The sequence below is a fragment of the Aotus nancymaae genome, unplaced genomic scaffold, assembly GCF_030222135.1.
Source record: "Aotus nancymaae isolate 86718 unplaced genomic scaffold, 86718_ANA_hifiasm-v0.15.2.pri h1tg000015l_0, whole genome shotgun sequence".
NCBI lineage: Eukaryota > Metazoa > Chordata > Mammalia > Primates > Aotidae > Aotus > Aotus nancymaae.
This window is the reverse complement of record NW_026988426.1, coordinates 122300-145665: the sequence shown is the minus strand read 5'-3', so window position 1 is coordinate 145665 and position 23366 is coordinate 122300. Positions and strand designations below refer to the sequence as shown.

Below are 23366 nucleotides of genomic sequence, written 5' to 3'. Positions count from 1 at the left end.
GCCTCCTGAGTAGCTGGTATTACAGGTGTGTGCCACCATGGCCAGCTAATTTTTGTATTTTAGTAGAGATGGGTTTTCACCATGTTGTCCAGGCTGGTCTCAAACTCCTGACCTCAGATGATCAGCACACCTCAGACTCCCAAAATGCTGGGGTTACAAGCGTGAGCCACCAGGCCTGGCCAGCAAATTATTCAGTTAGATATGTGTATGTACATATGTGTACTATAATAGGATGTAAACTGTGTTTTTTACCGTTTGAGATCTGTCCCATGTGGTTTGTTTTGGCAGTTCCTCTGATTTATGGGTTAGGAACAGAATTTCACTCTAATTCAAGTGAAGATGGTTTGGTTTGGAAGTCTGAAGATCAGGCTTCTAATTCACCAAAATCCATTTCTCTGGCATCCACATATGAAATGGTCCCACTTTTAAGGAGATCACCATCTAATTGGGAACGTGGACACATCATTTTTTGTGAATGAGTAAGATGTGTAACATGTAAGGGTAGCAATGATAAGGAAATGTGGAGATGGAAAGGGCTAGTAAATTCCTGGTGGGAAACAAAATGGTTTCACTCACTTTGGATCTGGGTGTTGAAGGATGAATAGGAGTCTGCTAGGCAAAAAAGAGGGAAGACGGCATATTTGGCAGAGAGATCACAGCAGGGTGGGGAGGTGGGTGGATTTGGCTGGGAATGGTGGCTAATGCCTGTAATCCCAGCACTTTGGAAGGCCGAAGAGAGAAAATTGCTTAAGCTCAGGGGTTTGAGACTAGCCTGAGCGATCGAGTGAGACTTCGTCTCTGTAAAAAATTTAAAAATGAGCTGGACATTGTGGGAAGTAAAAGTTCCTTTTTAAAGTTTCCTTTCCTCTTAAAGAATAAATCATAAGTGTGGTAATAAGTCTTTGTTACGCCCTATCCTATGTAGCTATTAGACATGTTCACAGGCACCTGGTACATTCTATGTCCTCGTACTTTAACTAAAATATCTGTGCTGGACGTGCTCACAGGCATGTTCCAGCTCACAGCCTATGCCCCTTCCTTATTTAAACTTCTCTATTACTGTTACCTGATTAGAAAAGTTTTCAGTTGTTAGCCAATCGGGTTTTAGTTTAGATTGTGAGGTCCGGCTCCAGCCAACAGAGATCAGACACAGCAGTAAGGATGACCCCAAGTGCACAAGAGATAAATACGTCTGCTTTTCCTTTGTCCATTGTACTCTTGTGGCAAAATGGCTATCAAGGGTACCCTTCCTGCAGGAAGTAAAAATTGCTTTGCTGAGAAATCCTTTGTCTCAGTGCTGATTTTTCTTTGCAGCACTGAACATCTGTTTCCAACAGCATGGTGGCATGTGCCTATAATCCCGATACTCAGGAGGCTAAGGGGGAGGATTGCTTGAGCCCAGGAGGTTGAGGCTGCAGTGAGTCATGACTGAGGGCTTGTGACACAGCACGACCCTGTCTCAAAAAACAATGGGCCAGGAGGGGATTAATGAATAGGCAGATGTCTTCTGGGACTGGAGGGACTCGAGGTGGCTAGAAAGCAGGAGGTACTGGGACACAAGGCTGTGGACATTTCTCTCTCTCTCTCTCTCTCTCTCTCTCTCTCTCTCTCTCTCTCTCTCTCTCTGTGTGTGTGTGTGTGTGTGAGAGAGAGAGAGAGAGAGAGAGAGAGACTCACTCTGTTGCCCAGGCTGGAGCACAGTGGTGCAATCTTGATTCACTGCAACCTCCACCTCCCAGGTTCAAGCCATTCTCCTGCCTCAGCCTCCTAAGTAACTGAGATTACAGGCATCTACCACCATGCCCAGCTAATTTTTGTATTTTCAGTAGCGACAAGGTTTCACCATGTTGGCCACGTTGGTCTTGAACTCCTGACCTCAAATGATCTGCCTGCCTCAGCCTCTCCAAGTGCTGGGATTGCAGGCGTGAGTCACTATGCCCAGTGGCTGCAGACATTTCTCTCGGGCCACATCTCTTCCATCAGCCTGACTGCAAAGCTCCCTTGCCCGGGAGCCCCCCGGTAGCTGAGCGGGAGCCGGCAGGAAGCTGGATGGAACTGTGTCTCCCTGCACGTATGTGCTCCGGGCCTGAGCCCAGCAGAGGTGGTGGCAGGCAGCCTGTCCCATGTGGTTTGTTTTGGCAGTTCCTTCCTGTAGCCTATTTGTTTGTTGTTTCTACTCCATGTTTTCTCGCTGCTTGCCAGTGAGGCTTCCCTCAGTGGTAGTTCTGCAGAAACAGACCTAGACGTTGCCACCGAAGTAAGAGTGGGGCCCGAGGCTCACCCTTTTGTGTGTGGGGGGCCTGAGCCAGGCTCCTGTATCTACTAGAGTCCATGCACTGTAGGTAGGGCAGGGAACCCTGCCTGCAGGCCCCTCCGTAGGGAGGCTGGCTCCAGCCTCTGTTCTCCTCCCTCTACTGGCTTTCCAAAGTGACTTCCATCAAAGTTTGGGAGGCCAGGAACAGTGGCTCATGCCTGTAATCCCAGCACTTTGGGAGGCTGAGGCAGGCGGATCACCTGACGTTAGGAGTTCAAGACCAACTGTGTTGGCCTGGCCAACACGGTGAAGCCCGTCTCTACTAAAAATACAAAAATTAGCTGGGCATGGTGGCACGTGCCTGTAGTTCGTGCTACTCAGGAGGCTGAGGCAGGAAAATCACTTAAACCTGAGAGGCAGAGATTGCAGTGAGCCAAGATTGCACCACTGCACTCAGCCTGGGCAGTGGAGTGAAACTGTGTCTCAAAAAAAAAAAAAAAAAAAAAAAAAAAAGACCGGCCAGGCGCGGTGGCTCACGCCTGTAATCCCAAGCACTTTGAGAGGCTGAGGTGAGTGGATCACTTGAGGTCAAGAGTTCGAAAACAGCTTGGCCAACATGGTGAAACCCCATCTCAAAAAAAAAAAAGAAAGAAAAGAACAGAAAAAAGCCTGGGAAAACAGGGGAGAGGGGTGAGGAGATGGGGTTAGAAGGTATATGCAAATGCAGTGCCCCACCCTCCTTCTTACATTTTATTATATTTATTTACTTATTTTAGAGACAGGGTCTTGCTTTGTAGCCTAGGCTGGAGTGCAATGGTGCAATCACAGCTCACTGCAACCTCGAACTTCTGGGCTCAAGCAATCCTCCTGCCTCAGCCTCCCAAGTAGTTAGGACTACCTACTCAAAAAAAAAAAAAAAAAAAAAAGAGCTACTGTTTTCTATGTTTGTTTGTTGTTACCCAGGCTGGAGTGCAATGGTGCGATCTCAGCTCACTGCAACCTCCACCTCCTGGGTTCAAGCGAGTCTCCTGCCTTAGCCTCCAGAGTAGCTCGGACTACGGGTGCCTGCCACCATACCCAGCTAATTTTTGTATTTTTAGTAGAGACGGGGCTTCACCATGTTGGCTAGGCTGGTCTTGAACTCCTGACCTCAGGTGATCCTCCCACCTCAGCCTCCCAAAGTTTTGGGATTACAGGCGTGAGCCACCACACCCAGCCAAGAGCTACTGTTATTTAGTATGAAGCCATTTTGCTAAGAAATGGTTTTAGGCTTCTTAATAGGATGAGGAGACATGAAGGAAGGCAATTTTGTGTGTGTTTAATTCACAAGTCTGAGTTATTAGTTCCTCCAGACTTTCAGCTGAGGTTCGCATAGCAGGGAAGAGGACAGCCTTGGACATGTTAAGTGGTTTGGTTGGGCTGATGATCCTGCTAGAGAGGCCCAGCATTTGTCCCAGGTGAGTTTCTGGTACTTGATCAGGAGTTGGGGGAAGGATGGTGTTTCACAAACCCTCAAACCACAAGAGAGGTTGGACAAGAACATGTCAATTGCAGTCCCGTAGGAAACAGATGTCCAACTGCACAGAGATTTGAGATGAGGCAAAGGTCGTCCTACCAGAAAGAAGTCTGTGAAAATGGCCAGTTAAGGTCTCATCTTCCTAATGACATTATGGGCATTTTTCAGTTTATGTGTTTGACTTTAGCTCTGTTTTCTAAAATGTTCATTACAAAAGTTTTATAAAGCCTATTCCTGACCAATCCTTTGTTCTCTAGGTAAGGTGATCAGGAGTTAGTTATCAAACTGATAAGGGGCCAGGTGAAGTGGCTCACACCTATAATCCCAGCACTTCGGAAAGCTGAGGTGGGAGGATCATTTGAGGCCAGGAGTGCAAGACCAGCCTGGGCAACACAGTGAACCCTGTCTCTATAAAAAATAAAGAAGTTAATCAGGCATAGTGGTGCATGCTTGTAGTCACAGCTACTTGGGAGGCTGAGGCAGGATGATCATTTGAACCCAGGAGGTCGAGGTTGCAGTGAGCTATGATCATGCCACTGCACTCAAGCCTGGGCAATGGAGCAAGACCTCATCTCTAAATAAATAAAAATAAAACTGATAAGATACCTCAAGAAGTGATTTTATCGCTCAATCCAGTAACTAATAAATATCTGATGAATAAATGGGTCAATGCAAACATGAATGGTGCAGAGGAGAACGGCTTGCTGTCTCCTCTATAACAAGCCTCTGCTCCCTTAAGAAACAGCAAACGTCTTGTCACTGGAAGTATGCAAACAGAGGGTGGACTTTCACCTTCACAGGACCTGCTACATTCCTTCCAACTCTATCTATTAGTCTTGTTTGCTGTAAGACAAATACACTTCCTGAAAAGGGAAAAATTATTTGCTGGTTGATGAACTAAGACATGAGCAGAATAGCTCACTTAACCCAGGAGAAGTGGCTCACGCCTGTAATCCCAGCACTTTGGGAGGCCGAGGCAGGGGGATCGACTGAGGTCAGGAGTTTGAGACCAGCCTTACCAATATGGTGAAACCCCATCTCTACTAAAAAAATACAAAATTAGCCAGATATGGTGGTGTATGCCTGTAATCCCAGCTACTTGGGAGGCTGAGGCAGGAGAATTGCTCGAACCTGGGAGGTGGAGGTTGCAGTAAGCCGAGATCTCGCCATTGCACTCCAGCCTGGGTGACAGAGTGAAACTCCATCTCGAAAAAAAAAAAAAGAATTAAATTAAATTTAATTTAAAAAATGTATAGACACCCAGAGATACCTCTCTCCACCCCACTATTCTGACAACCCTTTTTCAGTGAGTTGCTTGGTAGGGGCAGCTATAATTCAATACCCAAGGTAAAGTGCCATGATCTGTCCCTGGCTCCCCAGAGAAACAGGAGACGATGCTGGAGGAAGGCTAAGGAATACACTGCACGTTTAGTCTTCAGGCCTCCCAAGAAACAACAATAGGAGAAATAAAAAAGTGGGGAGTAGGGCAATAACAGCTAGTGTTTATTGATTACCACGTGCCAGGAGTTACATAATCCCACCACCGCTGTATTTCCACCTCCCCTACTCTGCAAAAAAGGCTCAGAGATAAAGTCACCTGCCCAAGTTAGGCGCCTGGCAAATCAGTGGCAGAACTCATGCCAGCAGGTCTGGCGCGGTGGCTCATGCCTGTAATCCCAGCACCTTGGGAGGCTGAGGTGAGTGGATTACGAGGTCAGGAGTTCAAGACCAGCCTAACCAAGATAGTTAAACCCTGTCTCTACTAAAAATACAAAAATTAGCCGAGTGTGATGGCGTGTGCCTGTAATCCCAGCTACTCAGGAGGCTGAGGCAGGAGAATCACTTGAATCCGGGAGGCGGAGGTTGCAGTGAACCAAGATCGTGCCACAGCATTCCAGACTGGGCAACAGAGCAAGACTCTGTCTCAAAACAACAACAACAAAAAAAATTCAAGCCACCAATCTGAGCACTCCTGGTTACCAGACAAGCAACTCCTTGAAGCCACCAGGCCACAGATCTGTTTGCTAGAACTGAAACCTGGATGTCTGGTTCTATCGATGATTTTCTGGACAAGCAAGTAGCCCTTGCCTCAAGGTCTCCGAATTGACTTTGGCAAAGGATTGTGCTTTGGTTCTCCATCAGGAATCTCTTGAGCATTTTTTCTTTTAAGAAAGAGTGTTGTTCTGTTGTCCCAACTGGAGTGCACTGGCACGATCATAGCTCACTGCAGCCTCCAACTCCTGGGCTCAAGCAATCCTCCCGCCTCAGCCTCCCAAGTAGCTGGGACTTCAGGCATGTGCCAGCACACCTGACTAATTTTTTGTAGGGACAGGTTCTCACTATGTTGCCCAGGTTGGTCTCAAACTCCTGGGCTCAAGGGATCCTCCCTCCTTGGCCTCCCAAAGTGCTGGGATTTTAGGCACGAGCCACCGCGCCCAGTCTTCCAGCATTCTTGCTTCCTTCCCAGTTCCCCAGAGGTCACCCAGCAAGGTCCCCAGCCACCTCCCCTCCCAGCACGGAAGGTCTTCTGGGCCTCTGGCTGAACTCAAGCTGAGCTGAGAAGCCACTGCTTGGAAATGAGGAGCAAAAGAGAAGGCGGGAGGCGCCCCCCCGCCAAGTCTGACTCCAGGCAGCTGGGGCTTCGTGCTGCCGGGGGTCTGGTAAAGCTCAGGGGGGCTGTAAATTTGCTTCTCCTTGGACTTCCAGTCTGAATCAGCTGCCAGGAGGAATCTGTGAAGCAGAGCCTGCCTCCACCCCCACCATCCTCCTGTCACAAATGGAGGAGGATGACAAACCCTGCCTCAGTGTCTGCCTGCTCAGGAAGTGCATGGAAGCTTCGAATGCCCCAGGATCCCAGGGAGCTGGATTGACCAGGGATGGCTTAGTGCCCCCTCTAGGCTGGCCCTTCTCCAAGCATGTGGTGGAGGGACCACCTAACGCAATCCACACATGGGACCACAGAAAAGCAATATGCTGGATGCTTGGTAGACACAAAAGTGCATGAGACCTTCCATAGGCAGCTCTTCACTTTCTTTGATGATCAGGGCACCTGCACTGCATGACTCCAGATGGCACCATTCCCATCAGAGTCTCTGCGGACGCCCCCGGGAGTTGTGCAGTGCTCAACTTTGACAGCTGTCCATGGTAGCCCTGCCAGTGAAATGACTAAGACATGTACATAAATGATGGCAGTGCTGGGGAAGGAGATGATTTCCTGCTGGGAGATCAGGAAAGGCTTCATGGAGGAGATGATGCACAGATTTGGGCTTTGAAGAAAAGGGGGAGATGGTGTGGGAGGGTAATCCAGGATGAGCCAAGGGCAGGAAGGCACAAACCATCTCCTGTGGTGGAGGGAGTAGGAATCAGAAAAGTAGGAGAAAAGGCTGGAATGTGAGGCGGGTGGTGGATCTTGGAGGGTCTCATGGTCCCTCCAAGGGGACTATGGTGGGTTCCTGCTCAGGGAACTGGCATAAATGAGGCTGTTCAATGGGAAAGTTAATTGAGCAGCAGGGTTAGGGATTAGCTGGAGGTGTCAGTGAGGAGACTCTCTGCAGTGGTCCTGGGCCTGGGGGTCAGCATCATGCTAGAAGATGAAGAGCAGGGGTGGAGGGCACTGGGCAGGGGCATGGTGGGCATTGGATGGGGAGCCCCAAAGAGCTTCTTGTTTTCTTCCTGTTCCTCAAGGAAGATGAATGGACCCTGCTGTGTGCAGTATCCAAGAGGCTCTGGGTTCCAAACCAGCCTCTTCCCTCTTAGCAGAATTACTATGACTTCAGGCTAGGTGCAGTGGCTCATGCCTGTAATCCCAGCACTATGAGAGGCCGAGGTGAGCGGATCACTTGAGATTGGGAGTTCGAGACCAGACTGGCCAACATGGTGAAACCCCGTCTCTACTAAAAATACAAAAATTACCCGGGCGTGTTGACAGGCGCCTGTAGTCCCAGCTACTTGGGAGGCTGAGGCAGAGGAATCACTTGAACCAGGGAGGTGGGGGTTGCAGTGAGCTGAGATCGCAGTCTTACTCCTGCAATAGAGTAAGACTCCATCTCAAAAAGGGAATTACTGTGGCCTCAGATTGGGTACGAGGCGGACCAAGAATCTCTCCTCCCTCCCAAGATGCAATGACAACTCTTTCTCCAAAAGCGTCAGGGGACAAGGCAGTCACCACTCCTATCCGGCAGGTTCCAGCATTTAGAGGTTGGTGCCCCTGGCCATCTCCCTCTCCTCCTCTACTGCAGACAAGGATGTAGGGACCCCCAAGAAGCTGTATGAGAGGAGGGGCAGGTCCCTCAGCCCAAAAGGCTCCTCCTTCTCCAGCTGTGTTCATCCCACCCCCAAATCTGTCCCCGGCCCCCTCTCCATGGTCAGGTCAGGGCATTGACGCAGGAGTCAGGGGCCTGGGAGAGCAGAGGCTGGGGAAGGGGGCCAGCCAAGACAGAACGCACGTGTGGCTGTGTAAGGATGTGAGTGTGTATGTGCACGTCCCAGGACTCTGGAAGGGAGCAGAACCAGAAGCCAAGTGGGGCTGTGGGAGCTTGGACAGCAGGTCTGGGAAGGCTCAAGGTGAGCTGCGGATACAGGGGAGCAGAGTTTGAGGGAATCGGGCCAGCCAGAAGCATACCAGCCTCTGTCTCCTGACCCCCACCCATCCATCTTGACAAACCACTCTTATTTATTTATTTACTGACACAGGGTCTCCCTCTGTTGTCCAGTCTGAGTGCAGTGACATGATCATAGCTCACTGCAGCCTCGACCTCCTGGGCTCAAGGGATCCTCCTACCTCAGCCTCCTGAGTAGGTAGGATTACAGGTGTGCACCACCATGCCCAGCTTGTTAAAAAAAAAAATCATAGACATGGGATCTCACTATGTTGCCCAGACTCCTGGCCTCAAGCAATCCTCTTGCATCAGCCTTCCAAAATGTTGGGATTACAGGTGTGAGCCACCACACCCGGCCCAAACCCCTCTCCCATCATGCTCTTCACCCCACCACACCCTCATGGTCCCTCACTCCTGACAGGTCTTTATTCAAGCCACCTTCTCAGCCTGGTGTCTCTCACTACCTTATTTTAGCTACCCTTGCCTCTGACTTTTCTCCTTAGTTCTTCTGGCTGTTTGAAATCCTCTATCTTTTTTTTTTTTTTTTTTGAGACAGGGTCTCACTCTTGTTGCCCAGACTGGAGTGCAGTGGCGCAACCCCAGCTCACTGCAGCCTCAACTTCCTGGGCTCAAGTGATCCTCCCACCTCAGTCTCCCAAGTAACTGGGACTACAGGTACACACTCTCAAGCCCAGCTAATTTTTGTATTTTGTTTTGTAGAGATGAGGTTTCACTATGTTGCCCATGCTGGTTAAGCCAACTCCTGGGCTCAAGTGATCCTCCTGCCTCAGCCTCCCAAAGTGCTGGTATTACGGGCATGAGCCACCTTACCCGGCCGAAATCCTCTGTCTCGTACTCATTTTTGTGTTCATCATCAGCAACCCCACTAGAATAACAGCTCCACCAGGACAGGCATCCCTGGCTGAGTCATTTTCTGCTCTATCCCCAAGTCCTTGGCCAAGGGCAGATAGGAAGTCCACAAATATCTTTTGAATGAATGAGTGAATGTTTCCCATTCTTTCTAAACAAAATCCTAATTCTTTAGAGTGGCATTCAAAGCCCTAGACATCCTGGCTCCTCCCTAACCAGCACCCTGGCCTCCTCGTCCACCTCTCTCTTCTCCACTCTCCCTTCTGCACACCTGGCTCTCCATTTGCTTTGCCAAATTGACAATCCCCCAGCCAACTCACACCTCTTCACATTGACGACCTAAATCCCGTCAAGGCTGAAGTCATTGTCACATCCTCCATCAAATCCTTCTTGATTTCTCCCAGCTAGTGGTGAGCTCTCCCTCTTTCAAACTCTTACAGCTCAGATCTGCACATTCCAATCTTTTTTTATTTTTATTTTTTGAGACAGAGTTTCACTCTTGTTGCCCAAGTTGGAGTGCAATGGCACAATCTTGTCTCATGACAATCTCTGCCTCTTGGGTTCAAGTGATTCTCCTGCCTCAGCCTCCCAAGTAGCTGAGATTACAGGCACCTGCCACCAAACCTGGCATTTTTAGTAGAGATGGGGTTTCACCATCTTGGCCAGGCTGGTCTCAAATTCCTGACCTCGTGATCCACCTGCCTCGGCCTCCCAGAGTGCTGGGATTATAGGCGTAAGCTGCCCTGCCTGTCCCTTTCCTGTTTTATGAAACTTTAGTGAGGTAGGCCGGTAGTTTCATCACACCCATTTGACAGATGAGGACATCGAGGGCTCAAGGACAAGGTCACTTTCTAAGGTGCAAGAGGCCAGCTAGCCTTGGTCTCCTGCTCTGGGAATCTCACCCATCTGCTGCAGGGCTTCCAGAAGCCATAAAACCTGAGCTGTAAATCCCAGCCCCCATCACTCTTGGTGTTAGCTGTATTTCAGCGTTCTTAAGAACTCGGCCATGCAGCCTGGCTAACCTACACCACAGGTCAAATAAACAGATGTCAAGGTGCATGTGTGTCCTGCACAATGGACTGTGTGCTCTGTGCACTAAAAGGTAAGTGTCTGGGGTGGGGGCTGGGCATGGTGGCTCACGCCTGTAATCCCAGCACTTTGGGAGGCTGAGGAGGGAGGATCGCCTGAAATCAAGAGTTCGAGACCAGTCTGGCCAACATGGCAAAACCCTATCTCTACTAAACATACAAAAAATAGCTGGATGTAAAGGTGCGTCTGTAATCCCAGCTACTTGGGAGGCTGAGGCAGGAGAATTGCTTGAACCCAGGGGGCGGAGGTTATAGTGAGCTGAGATTGCGCCATTGTATTTCAGCCTGGGTGACAGAGCCAGGCTATGTCTCCAAAAAAAAAAAAAAAGTTAAGTGTTTGGGTTTGCAGAGTCCAAGACGGCGAGGAGTGGAGTGGGGAAGAAGAACTCTAAATTTCTTGCCCTATTTGCCCCCATCAAATTCCTCAATATGGTCAACGTTGTTTCTAAAACCTGTCCTGGGATTGTGGGAAGGGAGGCCACCCATTTGTCCCTCCCTGAAGCTTCTGGGCTTCCAGACCCAGTTACTTTGTGGGAATCCAGCAACCCAGGTATCTCTGAGTCTCCGCCCAAGACCGGATGCCCGCCAGGAGAAGTGTCCGGGAGCCCAGTCTTGCCCAGACAACACACTCCGCCCATCCCTCGGGTGCGCACCCAGCTCCACTCCCCTCTTGGGCCCCGGGTCCCCGGGGCAGCCCCCATGACCCGCACGCGCGCCTGCAGCAGTCCCGCTCCCGCCCCGGCGAGCCTCGACCCAGGCGTCCTGCCCCCTGCTCTGACCCCGGGTGGCCCCTACCCTGGCGACCCCTCACGCACACAGCTTCTCCCCCACCCCCACACGCGCACGCACACATGCAGATAACAGCCCCGACCCCCGGCCGGAGCCGCAGAGTCCCTGGGCCACCCCGGCCGCTCGCAGCGCTGCGCCGCACTGAGCTGTCCTCCCGGAGCCGGACCGGGGCCACCGCTCCCGCTCTGCTCCAACCCCGCGCCCACTGGACAGCCGCCCTCTCCTCCAGGCCTGTAGGGCTGGCCCTGCCCCGCCGAGCTTCCCGGGATGAGGGCTCCCGGTGTGGTCATTGGGCGCACCTCAGGTTGCTGAGGGACCCCGGCCAGGCGCAGAGATGGGGGTGCGCGGTGAGTACTCGCGGGCTAGGCGCTCCCGCCCTCCCGGTCCCCGTTTGAGCGGGGATTTAGCGCCCGGGCTATTGGCCGGGAGGTGGCCGGGTTCAAGGACCAGCGACTTGTCAAGGACCCCGGAGGGGGGAAGGGGGTGGGACAGCCTCCACGTGCCAGTGAGGACTTGGGGGAGTCTCTGGGGATGGCAAAAACCTGACCTGTGACGAGGACAAAGTTTGGGGGTTGAGGGGAAGAAAGTTTGGGGGTTCTGCTGTGCTGGTGGGCGGAGAGGAAGCTGACAAGCTGATAACCTGGGCTCTGGAGCCACCACGGATCTGCCAGAAGGGAAACCTCTGTCACACCAGGATTGAAGTTTGGCCGGAGAAGTGGATGCTGGTAGCTGGGGGTGGGGTGTGCTCACGGCAGCGGGATTGACTGGAGGCCAGGCAGGCAGCACCTGAGTGCTTGCACGGTTGGGGACAGGAAAGATGAGCTTGGGCAGAGGCGACGGGGATGAAGGAAGCTGTCCTCCCACAGCCACCCTTCTCTTCCCTCCCCACCTGACTCTCAGTCTGACTATGTCTTCTAGAATGTCCTGCCTGGCTGTGGCTTCTCCTGTCCCTGCTGTGGCTCCCTCTGGGCCTCCCAGTCCTGGGCGCCCCCCTTCACCTCATCTGTGACAGCGGAGTTCTGGAGCGGTACGTCTTGGAGGGCAAGGAGGCCGAGAATGTCACGGTGAGACCCCTTCCCCAACACACACCACAGAACTCATGCTCAAGGCCAAGGGGGCTCCTCCCAGATCCAGGAACCTGGCACTTGGTTTGGGGTAGAGGTGGGAAGCTAGACACTGCACCCCTACATAAAAATAAGGCTGGTGGCCCTCAAACCATACCTGGAAACTAGGCAAGGAGCAAAGCCAGGGGGTCTACCACCTGTGGGCCAGGGGACAAAGCCCTCAGGGACCCTTGACTCCCCTGGTTGTGTGCATTTCAGATGGGCTGTGCCGAAAGCTGCAGCTTGAATGAGAATATCACCGTCCCAGACACCAAAGTTAACTTCTATGCCTGGAAGAAGATGGAGGTGATTTCCTTTCTTATGATAACTTTCTTTTGGGGAATCTCATTTTTGGAGCCTGATAGGATGGAAGTAAGAATGATCCAGGGAGAGGTAAATGGAGCAGCAGAGATGAGGCTGCCTGGGTGCGGAGGCTATGCCTGTAATCCCAGGACTTTGGGAGGCCAAGACAGGAGGATTGCTTAAGCCATGGAGTTCCAGACCAGCCCGGGCAGCGTAGTGAGATCCCCCATCTCTACAGACATTTAAAAAAATTAGTCAGGTGAGGTGGTGCATGGCGTAGTCCCAGATACTCGGGAAGCTGAGGCGAGAGGATGACTTGAACCCAAGAATTCGAGGTTGCAGTGAGCTATGATGGTGCCACTGCACTCCAGCCTCAGTGACAGAGTGAGACCCTGTCTCGAAAAAAAGAAAGGTATGAGGACTGTATGGAATACATTTATTCATTCACTCATTCATTCATTCAACAAACCTTATTGCATATCTGCTGTTTGCTCAGCTTGGTGCTTGGAGCTGCTGAGGGGCAGGAGGGAGAGGGTGGCGTGGGCCACTGACCCCAGAGTCCCTTCCCTCTAGTTTGGGCAGCAGGCTGTGGACGTCTGGCAGGGTCTGACCCTGCTCTCGGAAGCTGTCCTTCGGGGCCAGGCCCTGTTGGCCAACTCCTCCCAGCCAAGGGAGCCCCTGCAGCTGCACGTGGATAGAGCTGTCAGTGGCCTTCGCAGCCTCACCACTCTGCTTCGGGCGCTGGGAGCCCAGGTGAGTAGGAGCGGACACTTCGCTTGCCCCTTCTGTAAGAAGGGGAAAAGGGTCTTGCTAAGGAGCACGGGAACTGCCCCTATCCCTTCCCGTTCTGTGCCACTGCAGTGACCTCCTGTTTTCTCCTTGGCAGAAGGAAGCCACCTCCCCTCCAGATGCAGCCCCCTCGGCTGTTCCACTCCAAACAATCACTGCTGACACTTTCAGCAAACTCTTCCAAGTCTACTCCAATTTTATCCGGGGAAAGCTGAAGCTGTATGCAGGAGAGGCCTGCAGAACAGGGGACAGGTGACCAGGTGCATCCAGCTGGGCACATCCACCACCTCCCTCACCAACATCGCCCGTGCCACACCCTCCCCCGCCACTCCCAACCCCCATCAAGGGGCTTGTAGCTCAGTGCCAGCCTGTCCCACGGACACTCCAGTGCCAGCGTTGACATCTCAGAGGCCAGAGGAACTGTCCAGAGCACAATCTGAGATCTAAGGATGTCACAGGGCCAGCTTGAGGGCCCAGAGCAGGAAGCATTTAGAGAGCAACTTTAAAGTCAGGGACAGAGCCATGCTGGGGAGATGCCTGTGCTCACTGGGTGCCCTGCAAAATTTGATGCCAGGACACGATTTGGAGGCAATTTACCTGTTTTTTGCACCTACCATCATCGATGGGATGACCTGGAGAATTTAGGTGGCTAAGTGTGACTTTTCCAGGTCTCACGGCCACTCCCTCGGTGACAAGAGCCCCCTGGACACTGGGGTGGTGGGAACCGTGAAGATGGGATGGGGGCTGGGCTCTGGCTCTCATGGGGTCCAAGTTTTGTGTATTCTTCAATCTCATTAGCAAGAACTGAAACCACTGATATGTCTCTTGGCTTTTCTGTGTTCCTGGGACCCTCCAAATCCCCTGGCTCTGCCCCACTCTTGGCAGCAGTGCAGCAGGTCCGGGAAACGAGGGATGGAGGGGGTTGGGCCCTACGTGCTGCCTCACACAGCCTGTCTGACCTCTTGACCCTGCCGGGCCTGAGGCCACAAGCTCTGCCCACACTGGTCAATAAGGTGGCTCCATTCAAGGCCTCACTGCAGTACGGCAGCTGCCAACCCTGCCCGGGGCGAGCCTGCAGTGTGCTGAGATTGCCATCAAGGAGAGGGAGCCCAGAAGACGGGCCCCACCGGGGACTTTGGGAGCTGGTAGCAGCTGCCAACCCTGGTGACTGGGTCCTTGTTAATTTCTGCCTCTTCTTTTGTCTCTTCGGCTGATGCCACACTCCCAGCATCAGCCTCCCGCCTCAAGACACATTGCCCCTAAGTCCAGCTGCCTCCTTTACTCACCTGGGTACTGTCACCATGAATGCTGTCCTCTGAAATTCACAAAAGGGGCAGTAGACACAGGTGAAGTTGGAGCCAGCTAATAGGCAGCATCTGCTCAGGGACAAGTGCCACTCTCGGTGGTCCACTTATATATTCGTGGGTTTTTTTTTTTTTTTCTTTTTTTGAGGCAGAGTCTTACTCTGTCTTCCAGGCTACAGTGCCATGGCGCAATCTCAGCTCACTGCAACCTCCGCCTCCCGGATTCAAGCAATTCTCCTGCCTCAGCCTCCCAAGTAGCTGGGACTACAGGCGCATGCCACCATGCCTGGATAATTTCTTGTATTTTAGTAGAGACAGGGTTTCGGGCTGGTCACGAACTCCTGAGCTCAGGCAATCTGCCAGCCTAGGCCTCCCAAAGTGCTGGAATTACAGGTGTCAGTCACCACGCCCGGCCGGATTTGTTTTGTTTTGTTTTTAGAGACAGTGTCTTGCTCTGTTGCCCAGATTGGAGTGCAGTGGTACACTCATGGCTCAGTGCAGCCTCGAACTCCTGGGCTCAAGTGATCCTCCTGCCCCAGCCTCCCAAGTAGACGTGACTATAGGCACACATCGCCATGCCCTGCTAATTTTTTAGTTATTTTGCTTTTTTTAGAGATGGGGTTTTGCTATGTTGCCCAGGTTAATCTCAAACTCCTGGGCTCAAGTGATCCTCCTCAGCCTCCCAAAGTGCTGGGATTACAGGTGTAAGCCATTGCACTTGGTTTATTCCTTCTACCTAATCCCTACCTGCTCCCTTGCTCCCTGGGGTGGGGGCCATGGAACAAATGAACTCTACTTCCACTCTTGATTTCTCCTTCTCATTTTCTGCTTTACTCTGACCACAACTTCAGATTCCTTCTCCGAAATAATGCTTCAGCTGGAAAGCACCACCCAGGAGGGACCTGAGCAGACAGCAAAAGCTGTCATAAAACTGTATGGGAGGCCAGCCGTGGTGGCTCAAACCTGTAATCCCAGCACTTTGGGAGGCCAAGGCAGGTGGATCACCTGCGGTCGGGAGCTGGAGACCAGCCTGGCCAACATGGTGAAACCCCACGTCTACTAAAAATACAAAAAATTAGCCTGGTGTGGTGGTGGGGCGCCTGTAATCCCAGCTATTCTGGAGGCTGAGGCAGGAGAATCACTGAACCTGGGAGGCAGAAGTTGCAGCGAGCCGAGGTCGTGCCGCTGCACTCCAGCCTGGGCGACAAGAGCAAAACTCCATCTCAAACACACACACACACACACACACACACCCCAACAACTGTATAGGACCCCTATCCTGGTTGTTATCCCATGTGTGGGGGCCAGTCATATGCAAACGGGAGAGAATCTTTTGCAATCTGCAGCAGGAAAAATTACGGCAGATATTGGAGGTTGGAGGGTACTTGACAGGTGTGTGGGGAGCCAGGAGGTAGGGGAGGAGCTGGGATGCAAGGCGTCTCCAAAGGGGAGGACCCAAGAGAATTTTCCCTCTGTTGTTCTAACCGGCTCCTGGGCTACAGTGCCCTCTTCAGGTCTTATTAGGAACTGCTAGAGAAACCTACAAATCCTCTAGGGCTCTGACCTTGACTTGACTTTTCTTTTTTCCTTTCTTTCCCTCCCTCCCTCCATTCCTTCCTTCCTTCCTTCCTCTGGACTTGACTTTTCTTTTCTTTTTTCCTTTCTTTCCCTCCCTCCCTCCGTTCATTCCTTCCTTCCTTCCTCTTTCTTTCTTTCCTTCTTTTTTTTTTTGGCGATGGAGTCCCACTCTGTCACCTAGGCTGGAGTTCAGTGGCGCGATCTCGGCTCACTGCAACCTCTGCCTCCCGGGTTCAGGCGATTTTCCTGCCTCAGCTTCCTGAGTAGCTGGGACTACACATGCCTGCCACCACACTTGACTAAGTTTTTGTATTTTTGGTAGAGATGGGAGTTTGACCATGTTGGCCAGGCTGGTCTCGAACTCCTGAGCTCAGATGATCTGTCTGCCTTAGCCTCCCAAAGTGCTGGGTTTACAGGTGTGAGCCTCTGTGCCTGGCCGTGACCTTGTACATTTCAATACATATTTGTATTGTGGTTTCCACAGATGGCATTTGATTCTTGTACCACAAGTGCTGTGAGTCAGTAAAGGAGAAATATCCCTCTTAGGCTGCTGACATTGGTGCTAAGAGGCTTGTTCTTAAGTCTAAGGAATCTGGCTAATAAGAGACTGAGCTAGGACCTGAGCACAGGATTTAGGACTCGTAACCCCAAAGCCTGTCCACCTCTTAGCCTGATTTGTAGCCTAAGGCTCAGATAGCTCATCAATGAGTAATTCGAGTTTTCCTCCCTCCTCTCCCTCTGCAGGAGTCAGGGCCACTCATCTTATTCCTCACCTCTCTTCAGACTTCTTACTGCTTTCAGTTTCTAAAAAATAAAAAGAAAAAATTAGTAGTTATCAGCCACGGATGGTGGCTTATGCCTGTAATCCCAGCACTTTGGGAAAGCAAGGTGGGAGGATCCCTTGAGCTCAGGAGTTTGAGACCACCCTGGGCAACATAGTAAGACCCCCATTTCTACAAAAAATTTAAAAGAATTAGCTGGATGTAGTGGCATGCACCTGTAGTCCCAGCTACTCAGGAGTCTGAGGTGGGAGAATCACTTGAGCCTGGGAGGTTGAGGCTGCAGTGAGCTGTGATCACACCACTGCACTCCAGCCTGGGACACAGAGCAGGATCCCATCCCCACCCCCACAAAAAGAGTAGTTATCACACTGAACTGTCTGACCACTCCTAAGACAGATGTGAGAGGTGAGTATCTTAGGAATATTTAAAACATTATTGATTCCAAGTTTATCGGATGGCTACTGTGTACCAAGGCTTTGCCTTCAGTGCTAGGAAAAATGAAATGACACTCATGGCCCCTGAGGGCAAAAAGACAGACACACATTAATTCATTTTATTTTGTTTTATTTATTTATTTATTTATTTATATTTTTTAGACAAACAGCTTTATTTGAAAGATGGGAACAGCCGGGTCCCCTTGACCTCGCAGTCCTGGTGATGTCAGTCTCAGGCGTGGGAGAACCAGTGTTCCTGGGTAGAGAGACTATTTATTTTTTGAGACAGGGTCTTGCTCTGCCACCCAGGCTGGAGGGCAGTGGCACAATTTCGGCTCACTGCAACCTCCACCTCCTGGATTCAAACAATTCTTGTGCCTCAGCCTCCCAAGTAGCTTAGATTACAGGCACATGCCATCATACCAGGCTAACATTTTTGTGGGTTTTTTTTTGTAGAGATGGGGTTTTGCCATGTTGGCCAGACTGGTTCGAACTCCTGACCTCAGGTGATCCGCCCGCCTTGGCCTCCCAAAGTGCTGGGATCACAGGCGTGAGTGACCGCACCTGGCCTTGATACATATTAATTCAGACACAGTCATTTTGGTATGGGACGGAGTGCTAAGCTGTGCAATGCCAAGAGGCTGGGGAAGGGAAGAACCGCAGCAGTTAGAAGAACTAAGTGAGGCCCAGAGTCTGTGCTGAGAAGCAGATTCCCAAGGAGGGTGTTGCCAGATTTTTGGAGGTTCTTTGAGTGCCGTCCAGGAATGGGAACTTTCCTCTGAGCTATGATTATGGTTATAATTAACAACACATTCAATCTCTGACATCTGCGATTCTCACCCAAACTCCATGAAGCAGGAGTACAATGAGTATCATCCCCATTTGTCAGACGGGGAGCTAAGTTCTGCTGGGAAGTGACAGAACCAACTCTTTTTTTTTTTTGAGATGGAGTCTTGCTCTGTCACCCAGGCTGGAGTATAGTAGCGCGCCATCTCGGCTCACTGCTACCTCCGCCTCCTGGGTTCAAGTGATTCTCCTGCTTCAGCTTCCCAAGTAGCTGGGACTACAGGCGCCCATTACCACGTCCCGCTAATTTTTTGTATTTTAGTAGAGATGGGGTTTCACCGTGTTAGCCAGAATGGTCTCGATCTCCTGACCTCGTGATCGATCCTCCTTGGCCCCCCAAAGTGCTGGGATGACAGGCATGAGCCATTGCACTGGCCAGAGCCAACTCTTTTGACTTTCTGTGGGGGAACAGAAACCAGCAAAGACCAATTCTGAGTCAAGGGGTTACATAATTGTTTAAAGATGATGCCTTCTGTTTGTGGAGAGCTTGGCTATTTACATGAAAAGCATGTGATTTCCTGGGCATGCTTTTCATTTGCTCTCCTAACCCCAAGAGGAAGGCAGGGATGGTAGAGGGTCCCCATTTTGCAGAGGAAACTGAGGTCCAGAGAGATTATAGGCCTTGCCCAGGTCATAAAACACAGAGACGGGGCTGGACAAAGTGGCTCATACCAGTAATCCCAGCACTTTGGGAGGCTGAGGCAGGAGGATAGCTTGAGCACAAGAGTTCCAGACTGGCCCCAGAAACATAGGGAGACCCTGTCTCTAAAAAAAATTTTTAAGTAGTGGGTCGTGATGGTGTGCACCTGTAGTCCCAGCTACTGTAGAGGCAGAAGTGGGAGGGATCACTTGAACCCAGGGATTTGAGACTGCAGTGAGCTATGATTGTAGCACTGCACTCCAGCCTGGGTGACAGAGCAAGACCCTATCTCAAAAGAAAAAACCAAAAATCTAGGTGGGGTGGCTCAGGTCTGTCATCCCAGCACTTTGGGAGGCTGAGATGGGTAGATCACTTGAGGTCAAGAGTGTGAGACCAGCCTGGCCAACTGGTGAAACCCCATCTATACTAAAAGTACAAAAGGTAGCTGAGTGTGGTGGTGTGCACGTGTAATCCCAGCTACTCGGGAGGTGGAGGCACAAGGATTGCTTAACCCTGGGAGGCAGAGGTTGCAGTGAGCTGAGATGGAGTCACTGTACTCCACCCTGGGCAATAAGATTGAGATTCCGTGTAAAACAAAACAAAACAAAACAAAAAAAACGCAAGTCCCTTTTCTTTCTGACACAGGATCACCAGGGAGAGGAAAGAGAAGAGATGGAGTGAACAGAACAGCCGTGGTCAGCAAGGCCTGTCCATCCTCTGCTACCCACTCCTTCCCATTCAATCCCCTGCAGCACCAGGCCGAACAAAGACCTGTCCCCACCTCACAGGTCACCTAGGATTCTACTGGAACTACTGAGTCTGGTGATCTCACCACAGCAGGGCTTGTTCCTGGAGTTGCATCAGCTAAACAGGGTCTTATAGACACTGGAATCTAAGCTGGATGCTAATTATATTATTTCAAGCTGATCAAAGCTAATTCTACTAAAATTCCATCATAAAACTGTGGCATTGTGAACGATGTTGGCAACAAAAGAAGGTAGACAGTAGTATAGTTTCCCAACTTATGGGAGTCATGCCCAAATGTCTCTCTTTTTTTTTGAGACACAGTCTGGTTCTGTTGCCCAGGCTGGAGGGCAATGGCTCAATCTCAGCTCACTGCAACCTCCACTTTTCAGGTTCAAGCGATTGTCTTGCCTCAGCCTCCTGAGTAGCAGGGATTACAGGCACGCACCACTACGATGGGTAGTTTTTGTATTTTCAGTAGAGATGGGGTTTCACCATTTTGGTCCGGCTAGTCTCGAACTTCTGACCTCGTGATCTGCCCGCTTCGGCCTCCCAAAGTGCTGGGATTACAGGCATGAGTCGCTGTGCTCTTCTTTTATTTATTTGTTTTTAGAAACAGGATCTCCTTGTGTTGCACAAGCTGGAGTGCAGTGGTGCAATCATAGTTCACTGCAGCCTTGAACTCCTGGGCTCAGGCGACCCTCCCACCTCAGCCTCCTGAGTAGCTGGAACTACAGGTGCACACCACCGTGCTTAGATAATTTTTGTATTTTTAGTAGAGAGGGGGGGTTTCGCTATGTTGCCCAAGCTGATCTTGAACTCCTGGGTTCAAGCAATCCTCCTGACTTGGGCTTCCAAAGTGCTGAGATTACAGGCATGAGCCACCGTGCCCAACCGTATTTCTTAATATGATCCAATCACATGCCTACTGATAAATATTTATCATGATAACTTTTCCTGTTGTAAACAATGTTGCAATTAACATCTTTAGGTAGGCACAAATTTGTGCAAAGTGCATGTATTTCTGTAGCAAGATTCCTAGAAAGGATATGGTAGGTCAAAGATAGACACATTTGACAGTTCAATGGTCATTGTCAAATGCCTTCTAAGAAGTTTTTTGGGGACAGACGCAGTGGCTCACACCTGTAATCCCAGCACTTTGGGAGGCCAGGGCAGGCGGCTCACCTGAAGTCAGGAGTTTGAGACCAGCCTGACCAACATGGAGAAACCCTGTCTCTACTAAAAATACAAAAATTAGCTGGGTGTGGTGGCACATGCCTGTAATCTCAGCTACTCAGGAGTCTGAGGCAGAATTGCTTGAACCCAGGAGGCAGAGGTTGCAGTGAGCTGAGATCGTGCCATTGCACTCCAGCCTGGGCAGAGTAAAACTCCACCTCAACAACAACAACAACAACAACAACAAAATGACATTTTCTGGCCAGGCACGGTGGCTCACGCCTGTAATCCTAACACTTTGGGAGGCCAAGACAGGTGGATCACCTGACGTCAGAAGTTTGAGACCAGCCTGACCAACATGATGAAATGCTGTCTCTACTAAAAATACAAAATTAGCCGGGTGTGGTGGCACATGCCTTTAATCCCAGCTACTCGGGAAGCTGAGGCAAGAGAATCGCCTGAACCGGGGAGGCAGAGATTGCAGTGAGCCCAGATTGTGCCATTGCTCTCCAGTCTGGGTGACAGAGCAAGAGTCCTCCTCAAACAAACAAAACAAAAAAACAGAAAACAAATGCCTTTTAAGAAGTTTTCACCGGCAGGGCACAGTGGCTCATGTTTGTAATCTCAGCACTTCGGGAGGCTGAGGCAAGTGGATCACTGTAGCCCATGAGTTTGAGACCAGCCTGGGCAACATAGTGAGACCCTGTCTCTAAAAAAACAAAAATACAAAAATTAGCTAGCCCTGGTGGCTTATACTTGTAATCCCAGCTGCCCCAGGAGGTGAGGTGGGAGGACTGCTCGAGCTTGGGAGGTTGAGACTGCAGAGAGCTGTGATAGCGCCACTGCACTCCAGCCTGTGCAACGGAGTGAGACTGTCTAAAACAAAAAAAGGTTTTCACCAACATTCTTTTTTTGTTTTGTTTTGAGACAGGGTCTCCCTCTGTTGCTCAGGCCAGGGTGCAGTGGCTTGATCATATCTCGCTGCAGCCTCAAACGCTTGGGTCTTTCTACCTCAACCTCCCAACTAGCTGGGACCTACAGGCGCATACTGCCATGCTTGGTTAATTTTTTAATTTTTTTATAGAGACAGGGTCTCACTGTTTTGCAAAGGCTGGTCTCTAATCTCAAGCAGTTCTACCATCTTGGCCTCCAAAAAGCACTTGGGATTACCAGTCACTGCACCTGGCCACCAACCTGCAGTCTTATCATCACTGAGTTCGTGTCTACCTGCATCCTGTCCAATACTCCGTACCACTAATCTTTCAAATTTTTCTTGGCTGGGCACAGTGGCTCACGCCTATAATTCCAGCACGTTGGAAGGCCAAGGCAGGCAGATCACTTGAGCCCAGGAGTTTGAGACCATCCTGGGCAAACATTATACAAACACTATACAAAAATTAGCTGGGCTTGGTGGCACGTGCCGGTAGTCCCAGCTACTCCAGAGGCAAAGGTGGGAAGATCACCTGAGCCTGGGAGGTTGAGGCTGCAGTGAGCCAAGATTGTGCTGCTGCATTCCAGCCTGGGTGACAGAATGAGACCCTGTCTCAAAACAATTCTTTTTTTGTTTTTTGTCAATATTCGAGTCATAGTTTTGGTTAGCATTTCCCTTATTACTAGTGAAGAAGAACATGTTTTGGAATGTTTGCTGGCTGTTTGTGCCTCTTCCTCTGTGACCTATCTTTCTCAATGATTTGCCAATAGGCATTTGCAGTTCGTTCGTTGGTTCTTTCGTTCTTTCTTTCCTTCTTTCTTTCTTTTTTCTTTTCTTTTCTTCTTTCCTTCCCTTTCCTTTTTTTTTTTTTCATGGAGTCTCTGTCACCCAGACTGGTGTGCAGAGGCACGATCTCGGTTCACTGCAAACTCCGCCTACCAGGTTCAAGTGATTCTCGTGCCTCAGCCTCCTGAATAGCTGAGATTATGAGTATGTGCCACCATGCCTGCCTAATTTTTTGTATTTTTAGTAGAGACAGGATTTCACCATATTGGCCAGGCTGGTCTCAAACTCCTGACCTCAAGTGATTACAGGTGTGAGCCACCACGTCCGGCCATTTGCAGTCCTTTCTTCACCTAACTCTCCAGTTGCTATTGTTGCCAGTTATAGAATTTTAGGTTTGAAATGGTTTTCTGTTGGATTCTGTAGACAGTGTTCCACTGCCTCTGAGACTCCATGGTTGCTAGTGAAAAGCCGGGTGCCATGTTGATTTCTGATCCTTGGTATATGTCCTGTTATTTTCTTTCTGAAAGTGTTTCAGATCTTCTCTTCACCCCTGATATTCTGAAATCCAGTCACTCCATGGGTCGCTGTGCATTTACCATCCTAGATACCTTTTTAATCTAGAGACTCATATATTTCAGTTCTGGACATTTGCTTGTGTGTTTTTCTTTTTAAAATAATAATTTCTTCTCCTTTGTTCTCTTTTTTCGAACTTTTGTTTGAGGTTAGACTCCGTAGATTGATCCTCCAAACCTGTTTCTTTTTCTTTCTTTCTTTTTTCTTTTGTTTCCTTTGCTCTACTTTATTTCCCTTGATTTCAATCTAAGATGCTTCTACT

At 50.4% G+C, this 23366-nt stretch overlaps 1 protein-coding gene across 1 annotated transcript; it reads left to right on the top strand.

Moving 5' to 3' along the window:
* The first annotated feature begins 10937 nt into the window (after positions 1–10937).
* On the top strand, positions 10938–14124 carry EPO (erythropoietin). The gene is made up of 5 exons (XM_012474694.2): positions 10938–11462; positions 12034–12179; positions 12438–12524; positions 13095–13274; positions 13408–14124. The coding sequence occupies exons 1-5, from the start codon at positions 11450–11452 to the stop codon at positions 13564–13566; spliced, it is 585 nt and encodes a 194-aa protein (XP_012330117.1). The 5' UTR covers positions 10938–11449; the 3' UTR covers positions 13567–14124.
* The last annotated feature ends 9242 nt before the right edge of the window (positions 14125–23366 follow it).